This window comes from Xyrauchen texanus, chromosome 6 (genome assembly GCF_025860055.1).
Source record: "Xyrauchen texanus isolate HMW12.3.18 chromosome 6, RBS_HiC_50CHRs, whole genome shotgun sequence".
Classification (NCBI taxonomy): Eukaryota; Metazoa; Chordata; class Actinopteri; order Cypriniformes; family Catostomidae; genus Xyrauchen; species Xyrauchen texanus.
The window spans coordinates 27482842-27496274 of NC_068281.1; the positions used below are offsets into that span (position 1 = coordinate 27482842).

The 13433-nt window shown below is 37.3% G+C and overlaps 1 protein-coding gene across 1 annotated transcript; it reads left to right on the forward strand.

Moving 5' to 3' along the window:
* On the forward strand, nt 1–10147 carry LOC127644731 (dnaJ homolog subfamily C member 1-like). The gene is made up of 12 exons (XM_052128067.1): nt 1–296; nt 1088–1189; nt 1541–1587; nt 3052–3217; nt 3328–3425; nt 3513–3603; nt 3725–3815; nt 3929–4092; nt 4166–4285; nt 4416–4464; nt 6376–6812; nt 9506–10147. Exons 1-12 carry the CDS (start codon nt 144–146, stop codon nt 9572–9574), a joined length of 1587 nt encoding a protein of 528 aa, XP_051984027.1. The 5' UTR covers nt 1–143; the 3' UTR covers nt 9575–10147.
* Nucleotides 10148–13433: the final 3286 nt, after the last annotated feature.

Genomic DNA, 13433 nt, shown 5'->3' on the forward strand with positions numbered 1-13433 from the left:
ATGTGAAACGTGTGTGTATGCGTGCGTTGAACAGGCTGAAGCTGAGCCGGGATGTTATGCTAAAGTAATCTCAAACCATTTTTACCGAATGTATAGTTAGCAGTAGACCTTCGCAAACACATAGGGTATAAAAACAACCAATAATGACTTTGCCTGAGGTCCTCACGTTGGTTTTGTTCTCCTGGCTGTTGGTTATTCAGCCGTTGCAAACGTTAGCATGGGATGCAGACTTGGAGCTTTTCGACCTAGTGGAGGAAATCCCGCAAAACTTCTACGAATTCCTGTCTGTGAATCACGTAAGACCAGTTATCATTTCTACCCTTTCTGTTTTGGCACACGTTGTACATCGGTGATTTTGTCTTTAACGTCAAAAGCAGACGGACAAAGAGCACACCGGTGCAGCAAATCTCGCAGTTTTACCTCCAGAGTGTTTATGGTCATGTGTTATTGAAGTGAATATCTTCAGGACGAGGCAGCGGTAAAACTGCCTCTGCCTCCTGCAGAATGTGGATGTCGGTGGCCATAGAGCAAGAAATCCCCGGGCTGTGGGCCTAGACACACGATATTACGTGTCATTATTCAGCTCATATAGTTGAGTGTTTTTAACACAAACAATTGTTTTTTATTGCACCATTCTGTATCTATACGAGATTACATCTATATTATATAAAAGCCCAATTTTTTTTGTACCATAACCGTTGCTTGTGGAAAAACTAGCAAGGGGTTCAATCTTTCCCAAGCAAGTAAGACATACGGCAGATAAAAGCTACAACAACAGTGCGGCTGCTACACGTTTACCATGATAAATAGCGTTAAATGCCCTTTGAATTTAGCGATTCATTTATTGTTGCCAGCACAGCAGCATGTAAACAAGTTAGAAATAGCTGCTCAATGCTACCCATTATCTCACTTCTCTTTTCCTGAAACACCACAGGCAAGCCAAGCAGTCTGTCTTCAATCACAATTGTCTGCGTGAGACCTAATGAAATCTCAAGAGGACGTGTCTCCCCTGACTGTTGTAATAAATCGTAGCAATTCATTAAAAAGCCAATGATTTTAATGAACATGGTTTTTCTGCTTCTCACAGGATGCATCTTCGTCTGAGATCAGGAAGGCATATAGAAAGCTCTCTCTTACATTACATCCAGATAAAAACAAAGATGCAAATGCAGAAACCCAGTTCCGACAGGTAGGTGTTTTGTTAAGGCTGAAGGAAAGTAGTATTTAGAATCAGAATGAGCTTTATTGCCAAGACTGCTTAAACACACAAGGAATTTATCATGGTGACAAAAGCTTCCAGTGCAAAGAGAATACAAAAAATATACATATACAACATACAAACATTTGAAATATACGTAAACATTAAAATAAGTTCTCTATCTTATATATAGAAAAATCAATAAAAAAATCCATAAAGGGTTTCGGTAGTATAGTATATTTTATGTCATTAGATGTAGATTATTTTATTTGCTTTCTTCTCTAAACTTTTTGGAATTTATAGAATTACACCTGAACAATCTTCTCCGTCATCTCTTACTAGTTAGTTGCCATCTATGAGGTTCTTAAGGATGAGGAAAGAAGACAAAGGTGAGCCATTGTACAATCGTCATTTTTTCACAACTAGCCTCTGGAGATTTGTGTTCTTTAATTTATAGTCATTTTATGATGTACCAGAAGTTTAGTGTAAGCAGCTATATTTGAGAATTCCTTTTAACTGGATTGTTCACCCAAAAGTGAAAATTCTCTCATCAATTACTCAAACTCATGCCATCCTGGATGTGTATGACTTTCTTTCTTGTGCAGAACACAAATTAAGATTTTTAGTAGAATGTCTCTGCTCTGTTGGTCCATGAAGTGAATGGTAGCCAGAACTTTGATGGCCAAAAAGCACATAAAAGCAGCATGAAAGGAATCCATACTAGAGGTAGGCCGATATATCAGTTTTACAGATTAATCTGTGCTGATAGTTGCTTTTTGGAACTTATCAATTATCATTTAGTAATTTCAAAATAAGTGTTCACAGTGGCTTTTGGGCTTGTTTATACTTAAAAAGTCCAGCGTTATGCACCAAATCTTCATTTCTTTCTGGTTATTATTGGGATTTTGGTTGAACAAAAAAACTGCATTTGGGATTTCATTCATTTTGGACTATTTGTCTCTGCCTGCCATAATAAAGAAATAATTATACATTTTTTGTTACATTCTATAAATCAATTTGGAAAAACTTCGGCTATCGGTTAGTTCGGTTACCACAGTTATCAGTTAATCGGTTATCAGCCTTTCCCACCACCTTAGTTATCAGTATTTGCAAAATCCACGATCGCTCTACCTCTAATCCATACTAATCGAGTTGTTAAATCCATGCTTCAGAAGCGATATCATAGGTGTTGGTGAGAAACAGATCAACATTTAAGTCATTTTGTTTTTGGCGATTCTTCATGCATATCGCCATCATCCGAGTAGGGAGGAGAATTAATAGTAAAAAAAAAAAAAAATTAAATGTTTTAAAATGTTGATCTGTTTCTCACCCATACCTATCATATCGCTTCTGAAGATATGGATTTAACCGCTGGGGTCGTTTGGATTACTTTTGTGCTGTCTTTATTGCTTTTGGAGCTTCAAAGTTCTGGCCACCATTCACTTGCATTGAATTGGCCCAACAGAGCTGAGATATTCTTCTACAAATATTTGTTTGTGTTCAGCAGTAGAAAAGAAAGTCATACACATCTGGGATGATATGAGGGTGACTATCCCTTTAAGATATTTCTCTTCTTCTCCCAAGTCGCTACTTAGAATAGTGGTAATACACCATCAAATACATTGATCTAATTTCCACCAGACATTCTCTTAAATTGGGGCGGTCTTTACCTTTTATGGTTGTGGTAGCCTAATAAATGAATAAATTCCTAAGTGATTTATTGGCATTGTGCCATTGAGATTCCCAAACTCTGGTTGCACCAACAGGACAGTTACTAGAAAGTCTGTGAACTGTTCTTTTAACGATAGATTATGCATAGCACCTTTTCACAGGTAACTGTACTTCATCCACAGATATGATGACATCCTGGTTAATGGGCTGCCAGATTGGAGACAGCCTGTCTTCTACTATCGACGTGTTAGGAAGATGAGTAATGGAGAGCTGGGCTTCCTCCTCTTCCTCATTCTGACAGTGGGCCACTATGCAGTTATATGGTCTATCTACCTTGAGAAGCAATTGGTAAATGGCAAAACACATCATGCACAGGATGTGTCGTGCACTATTGGCTTCGGAAATGCTAAATATATTTCAGCATATACAGTGATGGCTGCTGTCTTAATTTTTCTCAGGATGAACTTCTGAGTAAGAAGAAGAAAGAGAAGAAGAAAAAACAAAGCAGTAAGATAACAGAGGAGATTAAATCTTTGGCACAGGAAAAAAATGAAAGGTAACCTGATCTAGATTTTTAAGAAATGTCAACTCTGTTTCTCAGTCAAGGAAATATTTGTGTATTCTCTGCTTCTGCTTCCAATAGATCTGACAAGCCACACTGGCATGACATTTTGCCTCTCAAATTAAGCATCTGGTTATACTATTCAGTGAAGTCTCTCCCTCATATTATACAGGTATTGTTCCACCAGATTAGGCACTATGACTTTATTATATGACTGATTTTATTATTACATGAATTATATTTTGGGCTTTGTTTTCAAGCATATAGAATGATGGCATATACTGTATTTTCAGGATGTAAAGCAGTATTACAAAGATTATAAAGAAATGAAAGTAAAAGAAAAGGAGGAGGCAGAAGCTCTGGCAGAGGAGGAAATGCAGCAGAGTAAGGCCCATTATACATTACATGTTGATCTCTGCACATATAGCTGTGAATGTGGTTAAATTGTAACCACGTTACATTTAATATCTGTGATGGCGGCTGATCTTGCTCTGCAGAAGAAAAACGGCCCAAGGTGAAGAAACCTAAAGTGGAGTTTCCAACCTATGAACCAAACACCGATCCTGCTTTTGTGCCTGCATATGATCAGGGAACATCTATTGAAGATATTGAAGATCAAATGGAAGCCTGGTTAGAAGACAAAAAACACCAGAAAAAGAAAGTAAGTCTTTGTTCAAAGAACACTGGTTAAAATAAACATATTTTAGTTTACCAATGGCTGGTGATGTTTGTAGGCGCATGAGTGGACAGAGGAGGATTTTAGCCTGCTGTCTCGCTGCATGGCCAAGTTTCCTGGTGGAACACCGGGACGGTGGGAGAAAATTGCTCATGAAATAGGCAGATCAGTGACTGAGGTGAGTCTCTAATGTATACAGATATGACATGCAAGGAACTTTTAGCTGTTTAAATTGATGTAAATTAAATGTGTGGAAGCCATTATGGTTTGTACAAAAATAAAAAAGTGAATACTTATATTTTGTACAGGTCACAACAAAAGTGAAGCAAGTCAAAGGCTGTGTCACTAATACATCAGGTAGGTTCTGTTTCAGTTTAGTTTTAATAATGGGAAGAAATGTAAATAATTTGTACCTTTTCGCCTACTGTGATGTAGGGGTAAACTACATGACAAAATTGTTTTTTTTTTCTGATCTTTTTAAGTTATTAAAAAAAAAAACATTCACACAACAATTACTTGAATACAACTCTTCTGTTATTAACATGTTTTTTTTATTATTATTAAAAAAATTTTTTTATTCCTTTCAACAAATAAGAAATGGAATCCCACCTGGCAAAAACACGCACCCCAGTGGTCATAAATATTTAGAAAAAAAAAATAAAAATACTACATAAATGTATCCTTTCAAAAAACAATAAAATTGCGCACATTTAAAACTACAGATCCCTCTCCACTGGCCCTCCCCGAGAGCCTTCCAAAAAGGCCAGATATCTGACCCATTTTCTATCAAATAAACCCAGATTGCCCAGCGTTCTATACGACATCTCCTCGATAGCGCCTCCCTCCCCATCTCCGTGCACCACTCTCGAAATGAGGGCGCTACAGCCGACTTCCATCCCCTAAGAATAAACTGCCTGCCAATCATAACACTGGCCAGGACCCAATTCTTTATGCATTTATCCCCTATATTAATGACTGCCCCATCGCTAAATTACAGAGTCTTGGGCAAAATGAATGTGCCCAATATGTCACACATAAAACTCTGAACCCTCAACCAAAATTCTTGGATCTTAACACACCACCAAAAAAATATGGGTTGTGTCCCCACCTTCTGATTGGCATTGTCAGCAGGTGGGTGTGTCTTTAAATCAAGCCTATACAATCTAGATGAGGTACAAAAGAATCAATGTTAAATCTTAGATTCCATAAGGCACCCCTTTGATGCAGACTTGATGATTTTTAGAATCCTAGACCACACTCCCTCCTCCAATACCAAGTTTAATTCTTTCTCCAATAAGCTCTTGAGAGAAATTGAAGCTGCATCCCCCAGACTCTGAATTAGCAGGGAGTAATACACTGATGCCTCATGACGTTTTCCAAAAGTAGTAATCACCAATTCCAAAATAGTACAAAGCAGGTGGCGCAGCTGTAAATATCTAAAGAATTGGGACCTGGTGATCCCAAAATGTTGAACCATATTTTCAAAGGAACTCAACACTCCACTCTCATATAGGTCACCGAGTGTTCTAACCTCCCTCACAATCCACTCTGTCCAACAGAAAGGGCACAGATTCAGCCATATGCTCAAAGCAACATTTAAATAAATGTCTGAATTAAACACTCTAGATACTTTAGTCCATACCACATGCAAATGTGAGATAACTGTGTGTAATTTAACCTCTCCGGTTTGTTTGATAGAAAGGCTTTGCAATGGCAAACCGGCTGAAAAGCCAGTACCGGGCAGTACGTTGTCAGAGCCAAAGCTTCGGATCCTCCTTTCTTATTGCTGCTGTTAAAGGTTCCAGGGCAAGACAGAACAATAATGGGGAAAGAGTGCAACCCTGCTGGGAGACCCTATCCAGACTCAAATAATCTGAAATTAATCCATTCGTTTGAACCAGCTCTACTTTATGTCTATACAATAACTTAATCCACCCAATAAAAGTATCTTCCTGTTCAATACAAAACCAGGGAGGGGGGCTCACAGTTGGAAGCGACCAACGAGCCAGTCAGAATCGAGTGTTCCAGAGACCCACGTAATAATGGATAGTTACACCACATTATATTTTTAAAGGGTTTGTAGAAAATGCTAAATGTTTTTCCAAAATTCTTTAAATCAATATGTACACAAAGATTAAATTGCTACGAACTTGACAAGTGTGTTAAACTAGATTTTTTAAAAGATTTATCACGAACAACCTTATTTGTCAGTAATCCATAAGCATCTCTTTCAGAGTAATTCGCCATCCGCTTTGTTCCTTTTTCCAGGGTTGGTGAAGCTTTCGGAGCTGAAGGGTGGTGCTATGATAGGAAAGAGTTCCAGAGCAGTCACAGTGCCAGACAATCTGATGACCCAGCGAGAAGAGCCCTTAGAGCAGCAGCTGGATGATTTGGGAGAAAATGTTGGGGGAGAGGAATCTGAAAGCAAAACCCTGAGAAGGCGACCAAGAAAGTCTGCTGCCGGGAATGCTGGAGCAGTGGAGGAGAGAGTGAAAGGGCGTAGACAGATGGACTTTGACCCCACAGCTGTGGATGAAGACAGTGAAGATGAGAAAAAAGGTCCTAAAGAAAAACCCAGTGCTGCTGCAGATGATTTATGGACGCAGAACCATCAGAGGCTCTTGGAGCTGGCCTTACAGCAATACCCACGTGGCACCACTGAACGCTGGGACAGGATTGCTAAGGTGGTGCCTGGAAAGACCAAGGTGAGCATCACACACTGCAAGTTTACAATTAAAGCTGATGTGAATTAAGGTAGCATAGTGCTTAAATGATTTGTATGCACAGAGTAAGATTTGTAAAAGTGTAAATGAGATTAAAAGCATGATAGAAAAATGTGCATGCAGAGAGTGAGATTTGTAGTAAAACAAATTGCAAGTGTAAAAATAAATTGCATGTGCTCAACATTTTGTAAAGGTGTAAATTTAGGAATTTATTTATTTATTTATTTATTTTCTTTTTTTCTTTTCTTTTCCCTTTCCTCTTCAGAACATAATCATTAGTAACAAAACATATTTTAACCAAAAAAAAAAAAGAAAAGGAGAACCAAGTTATATTTGCCTTCCGCTTTTACACGTCTAGCTATAAAACGGCTACTATTTTCTCTTTACAAAATATCATAATTTATCCTTATTGAGAGAGAAAAAAAAAAACACACAACATCACACAATACAATTATAAAATGAGAAAGAAAAAAAAGAAAAACCCAAAATGTAATACTAACAATAATATAAATATTAATGAAATGGCAAGAAACAGACTGTATAGTAATTCAAATCAACCTCTTGAAGAGGAAATGAGACATTTGTCCCAAGTCCACCTTAATTCCTATACTTTTCTAATATAGACATTTTAAACCTTCTTTTAAATTGCACAATATGATTGCTTTCCTTAATTATTACAGGTAAATTATTCCACAACCTCACCCCATTGACGGTTATGCACATGCTTTTAAGTGTGGTGCGTGCCATTGCTTGAGAGAGATTTCCTCTCCTACTTAAATTGTATCTGCTATCTCTTTCCTTAAACCATCTTTGAATATTACTAGGAAGTACTTTGTTTTTAGCTTTGTACATAATTTGTGTGGTCTTTAATTCCACTATGTCTTTAAATTTTAATGTTTGCAATGTTAAAAATAAATCATTTGTATGTACATAATAACCAACATTGCAGACTATTCTAATTGCCTTTTTCTGCATTGTGCATATCGTCTTAAGGGTGGTTTTATAGGTATTGCCCCACACTTCTGTACAGTAGTGCAAATAAGGAAGAAAAAGCACGCAGTATAAAATATACATTGTATCTCGGTTCAATATGTGTCTCACTTTACAAAATATACCATTAATCTTTGCCAATTTAGAACTAATATAGTTGACTTGTGGTTTCCATCTTAGTTTGTGATCAGTTATTACTCCTAAAAAGGAGTTTTCATAAACTCTTTCTAATCTGAAATTATCACACAGTACTTCAATAGTTAAATCTTCGGGAATGATCTTTCCCAAAGATCATAAATTTAGTTTTCTTTATATTGAGAGATAATTTGTTTAAATCAAACCACAATTTAAGCTTAGCCAACTTTTTAGAGACAGTCTTCAACAAATGTTGGAGATTCTCTCCTTCACAAAATATATTTGTATCATCTGCAAAAATTACAAATTTCAACAAATCAGAAGTTTTAACAATATCATTTATGTATAATAAAACTTCTTGTCATCAATACTGGTTGTTAATTCTTCCACCAGATCTATTAAAGCCAGAGATGTAGAACGGTTTGTTCTAAAACCATATTGACTATCAGTTAAGATCCCATATTTATCAATAAAACTATCCAATCTGATGGAGAATATCTTCTCCAGAATTTTAGAGAATTGGGGAAGCAGTGAGATTGGCCTATAGTTAGTATAAAGATTCTGTTCACCAGCTTTGAAGATAGGGACCACTTTAGCTATTTTCATATTTGTGGGAAAAGAACCCAATTTCGAGAGAGATTGAAAATATATACTATGGGATCTACTATTACTACAATTAGTTGTTTAATTAAAATCATGTCAATATCATTACAGTCTCTTGATGTTTTATTCTTAAAGTTATTAACAATATCAAGTACTTCAGTTTTATCAGTATCTCTCAAAAAAATAGTTGCTGGATTTCTTTCTTCAAAATATTGTGGGACATCACCCTCTTGTGGAGGTATTATCTCATCAGCCAAATTAGAGCCTGTGTTCACAAAGAATCTATTGAAGCCAGCCACAACTTCATCCATGTTTTTAATTATTTTATTATTTAAATCAAGTTGCAAGCATAAGAAAAAAAATATTAGCAATACTTAAATGCTTTGCATAAGTGTAATACATTGATCTTAATGTGAAATTACAGATTCACAACAGAGTAAACTGGTCAGCAAAAACCTCATTTGATTGGTTACTAGAAGCAGGTAGACCCGCCTTCCCCTTAACCCTTGCAAAACTCACTTCAGTGAGAAATTCCTGCCATTAGTGTGAATGCAACAAAGGGAGGACGGAACGGTGTATATCTGATTATTTCTGAAAAATATTTATGCCACAAACACACGTCATTTACATGTTTGCATTAGTTTATTTTACACTTATTTAGACTGATTATATGTGGTCAATCCATTTTGCTGTTCATGACACCCTTTCTTTGCTCGTATATCACTGATTGCAGGTTTGCAATGTTTTTAGCCATGCGTTCATACGAAATTACAGATTCACAACACATGAATTACACACATACAAAGTATTGAAGTATTGCTAATATTTTGTTCTTATGCTTGCATAAAAAAAATAGCAAAAGTTGGACCAATGTTTAACTGTGTACGAAGATGGAATTTTGATTTGGTCATGTTCTGATTGATTGATTTTCTATTTTGCTTGTTCAGGAGGAGTGCATGTCCCGTTACAAACTGTTGGCAGAGCTAATTCAGAAAAAGAAACAAGCCAAGAGTTGACTTCTTGTCTTCAATAATTCACCATACCTCTCACCTGCTTGAAATGTGCCTTAATACAACAGAAAGTCCTGATGTGAGACACAATGTGCCATATTCAGCAAAGCCTCAAACTTCAGCTCTACTCATTGGAGAGATTCATGCTTGAGAATTATATTATAACCTGCCCATTTAAAGATAAAACATTTTTATTTATTTTAGAATCTTTTTCAGGTTGTGCACTCTTTTTTCTCTATGCAACCAGACAGTTTGAGCAAAGAGTCACATTTTAATGTTTGTTTTTTCTTTCCTATTTTGACTTCTTGGAACACTGTTTTTCAGAGGAACTGTGTGCTGTCCTGGAATATTTTTGATCATGATACAAGATAAAGTATTTTGCATACAACGTTTAAAGTGTCATGGTGTCTCATGTGGTCATTATTATGCTTCAGCGCATTGGCTCACGTATTTTGAAGAACAAGCATGTTCCCTTCAGCTGCAGTGAATGCACATTGCATACACCGATCAACCACAACATTAAAACCACCTGCCTAAAATTGTGTAGGTCCCCATCGTGCTGCCAAAATGGCACCAACCTGTGAGAAGAACAGCATCTCAGAATGCTAATCTGAGATGCTGTTCTTTTCACCACAATTGTACAGAACGGTTATCTATGTTATCATAGACTTTGTCAGTTCAAACCAGTCTGGCCATTCACTGTTGACATCTCTTATCAACAAGAACTGTATCCACAGAACTGCCACTCGCTGGATAATTTTCTTTTTTGATTAACACTGTTTATTGACTCCAACAAATGAAACCGAAAAACAAAACCTGTATGTACGGAATCAAAAAGTAACCCCCAGTACTTCCCTTTCCCCCAATGACCCACCCCAACCTCCAACAAACATCCATGTGGTCAAAGCTAAAATACACACACACAAAAATAAAAAATTAATATATTAATTTTACTATAAATCGCTCGCCACTTCCCCTCCCCGAGAGCCTTCCAAAAAGGGTCAAATAACTGCCCCACTTATTAAATACCCCCATGTTGCCTAGCCTTATATCTGACATTTCTTCAAATACTGCCACCCTGCCCATCTCCGTGCACCACTCTGAAATGAGGGCACTCCATCCGACCTCCATCCCCTAAGGACAATCTGTCTGCCAATCATAACACTGGCTATTATGTATTTATTCCCTATATTAATGACCACCCCATTGCCTAAAATACAGAGTCTGGGGCAAAATGAAATTTGAGTGCCCAATACGTCACATTTAAAACTCTGAACCCTTAACCAAAATTCTTGGATTTTAACACACCACCAAAAAACATGGGTTGTGTTATCTTCTGATTGGCATCGCCAGTAGGTGGGTGTGCCTTTGAGACCAAGCCTATACAATCTAAAGGTGGTCCAATAGAATCAATGTAAATTCTTAAACTGCATAAGGCTTGGATCTTTAGATGCAGACTTTTTATAATCCTAGCCCACACTCCCTCCTCCAATACCAAGTTTAAATCTATCTCCCATAATCTTTTGAGAGAAACTCCATCCCCCAGACTCTGAATTAGTAATACACTGATGCCTCATGACCTTTTCCAAAGGCCTTATTCACCACTCCCAGTGTGTCTGCCACTTTAGGAGGGTGTATGCTACTCCCAAAAATAGTATAGAGCAGGTGGCGCAGTTGTAAATATCTAAAGAATTGGGATCTGGTGATCCCAAAATGTTGAACCATATTTTCAAAGGAACTCAACACTCCACTCTCATATAGGTCACCGAGTGTACTAACCTCCCTCACAATCCACTCTGTCCAACAGAAAGGGGACTCCTCAATAAATAATTTTGAGTTCATCCATATGCTCAAAGTGACATTTAAATAAATGTCTGAATTAAACATTCAGGACACTTTTGTCAATACCGCATACAAATACAAGATAATGGGGTGTAACTTAACCTCTCCGGTTAGTTTGATAGAAAGGCTTTGCAATGGCAAGATGGGGCAAGAACTTCCTGTTCAATACAAAACCAGGGAGGGGCTCTCTCAGTTGGAAGTGACCAATGAGCCAAATGTCTGAGACCGAATGCATAATAATAAAACAAAATCTTGGGTAGGCCTAGTCCACCTTTGTCAATCGGCCTATGCAATTTTCTGAAGTGTAATCTGGGATGTTTACCATTCCAAATGAAGGACTTTGCTGTGCTATCAAATTGCTTGAAATAAGAGAGGGGGACATCTACAGGGAGATTGTAGCAGGTAGTTGAATTTTGGAATACAATTCATTTTAATAACATTAACCTTCTCACTCATAGATAAATGTAATGATGCCCACCTGCCCACATCGCTTGGAATTTTTTTAATTTTTTTATTAAAGGGTCAAAATTAACTAACTGAATCATACAAATTTGCTGGGAATAAAATACCCAAATACTTAATGCCCTGTTTGGGCCACTGGAAGGTGCCTGGCTGAAAAGCCATTACTGGGCAGTATGCTGTCAGAGTCAAAGCTTCGGATCCTCCTTTCTTATTGCTGCTGTTAAAGGTTCCAGGGCAAAACAGAACAATAATGGGGAAAGAGTGCAACCCTGCCGGGTGACCCTATCCAGAATCAAATAATCTGAAATTAATCCACTTGTTTGAACCAGCTCTACTGCATGTCTATACAGTAACTTTATCTACCCAATAAAAGTATTCCCAAACCCATACATTTTCAAAATCTTAAAAATATATCCATTCTACCATATCAAATGCTTTTTCAGCATCAAGCGAGATCGCAACGACCAGATTCTGACTGCCCACATGACTAATGAAATGCCTAATGTAATTAGAAGAATTACGGCCTGAATATACCCCACCTGATCTAATATGAAGTATGAGACATCATATGTATTATGTATAAGAGATGTCTTAACTTTATTCAATCGGTTAGCCAAATTTTTTGACAATATATTAACGTCTTGCTGGATCAGGGAAATTGGATGGTAACTCTTACACTTGCTTGGATCTTTGTTCTTTTTAAGAATCAGACTGATCCGGGTTTGTGTCATGGTTGGGGGAAGCTTTTAATTATTTAATGATTCCATATAAACTTCTAGCAAATGTGGATCCAGTTCTGTAGCATAAGATCTAAAAAAACTCAGTGGCAAAGCTGTCTGGCCCCGTAGCCTTGCCTGTAAGTAATGCTTTAATTACCTCGCCAAGCTCCTCCAAGGTTATCAGAATCAAGAATTGTTTTGCAGAGCCAACAGTTTAGGAAGTTCTAATGGTTCCACAAAGTTTCTAATGTCCCCTTCGGTAGATGAAGATGTGGAACTAGAGATCAAGATAGAATTCTTTAAAATCATTATAAATACCAGTGGCTGAGGTAAATATTTCACCACCAGCAGATTTCACTGATGGGATAGTAGAACATATCTAGCTAGCCAGAAGCTTACCTGTTTATCCCCTACTCAAAATATGACTGTCTTGCCCTGAATAGACAAAACTCCACCTTCAGCGACAGAACAGTATTATATCTGTATTTCAGTCAGGTAAATTGTCTGAGGCCATTAGACGACATTCTGTGTTTTAGTTTTGCCTCAGCACTTTTAATATTCCCTTCCAATTCCACGAGTTCTTGTGCTTTGGATTCTTGGTGAAAGTGGCATACTGTATAATTTGTCCCATAAGAACCGCTTTAATTGCATCCCAAGCCACACCCCCAGAGGACACTGAGGACCAGTTGGTCTCCATATAAACATTGATTTCAGCCTTTAACTTTTGTTGGAATTCAGGATTTTGCAAAAGGGATACAATAAAGTGCCAACAATATGATTTCCTTTTTTTCATATGTGGCAGCAGCTCTAAACACACCAGGGCGTGATCTGAGACTAAAATG

Bases quoted from the DNA above. Each gene is read 5' to 3' on its own strand.
- LOC127644731 (XM_052128067.1), top strand. From the start codon at position 144: ATGACTTTGCCTGAGGTCCTCACGTTGGTTTTGTTCTCCTGGCTGTTG. The intron at 1,190-1,540 runs GTAGGTGTTTTG...ATCTCTTACTAG, and splicing joins CAGAAACCCAGTTCCGACAG to TTAGTTGCCATCTATGAGGT. The intron at 4,465-6,375 runs GTAGGTTCTGTT...TCCTTTTTCCAG, and splicing joins CTGTGTCACTAATACATCAG to GGTTGGTGAAGCTTTCGGAG.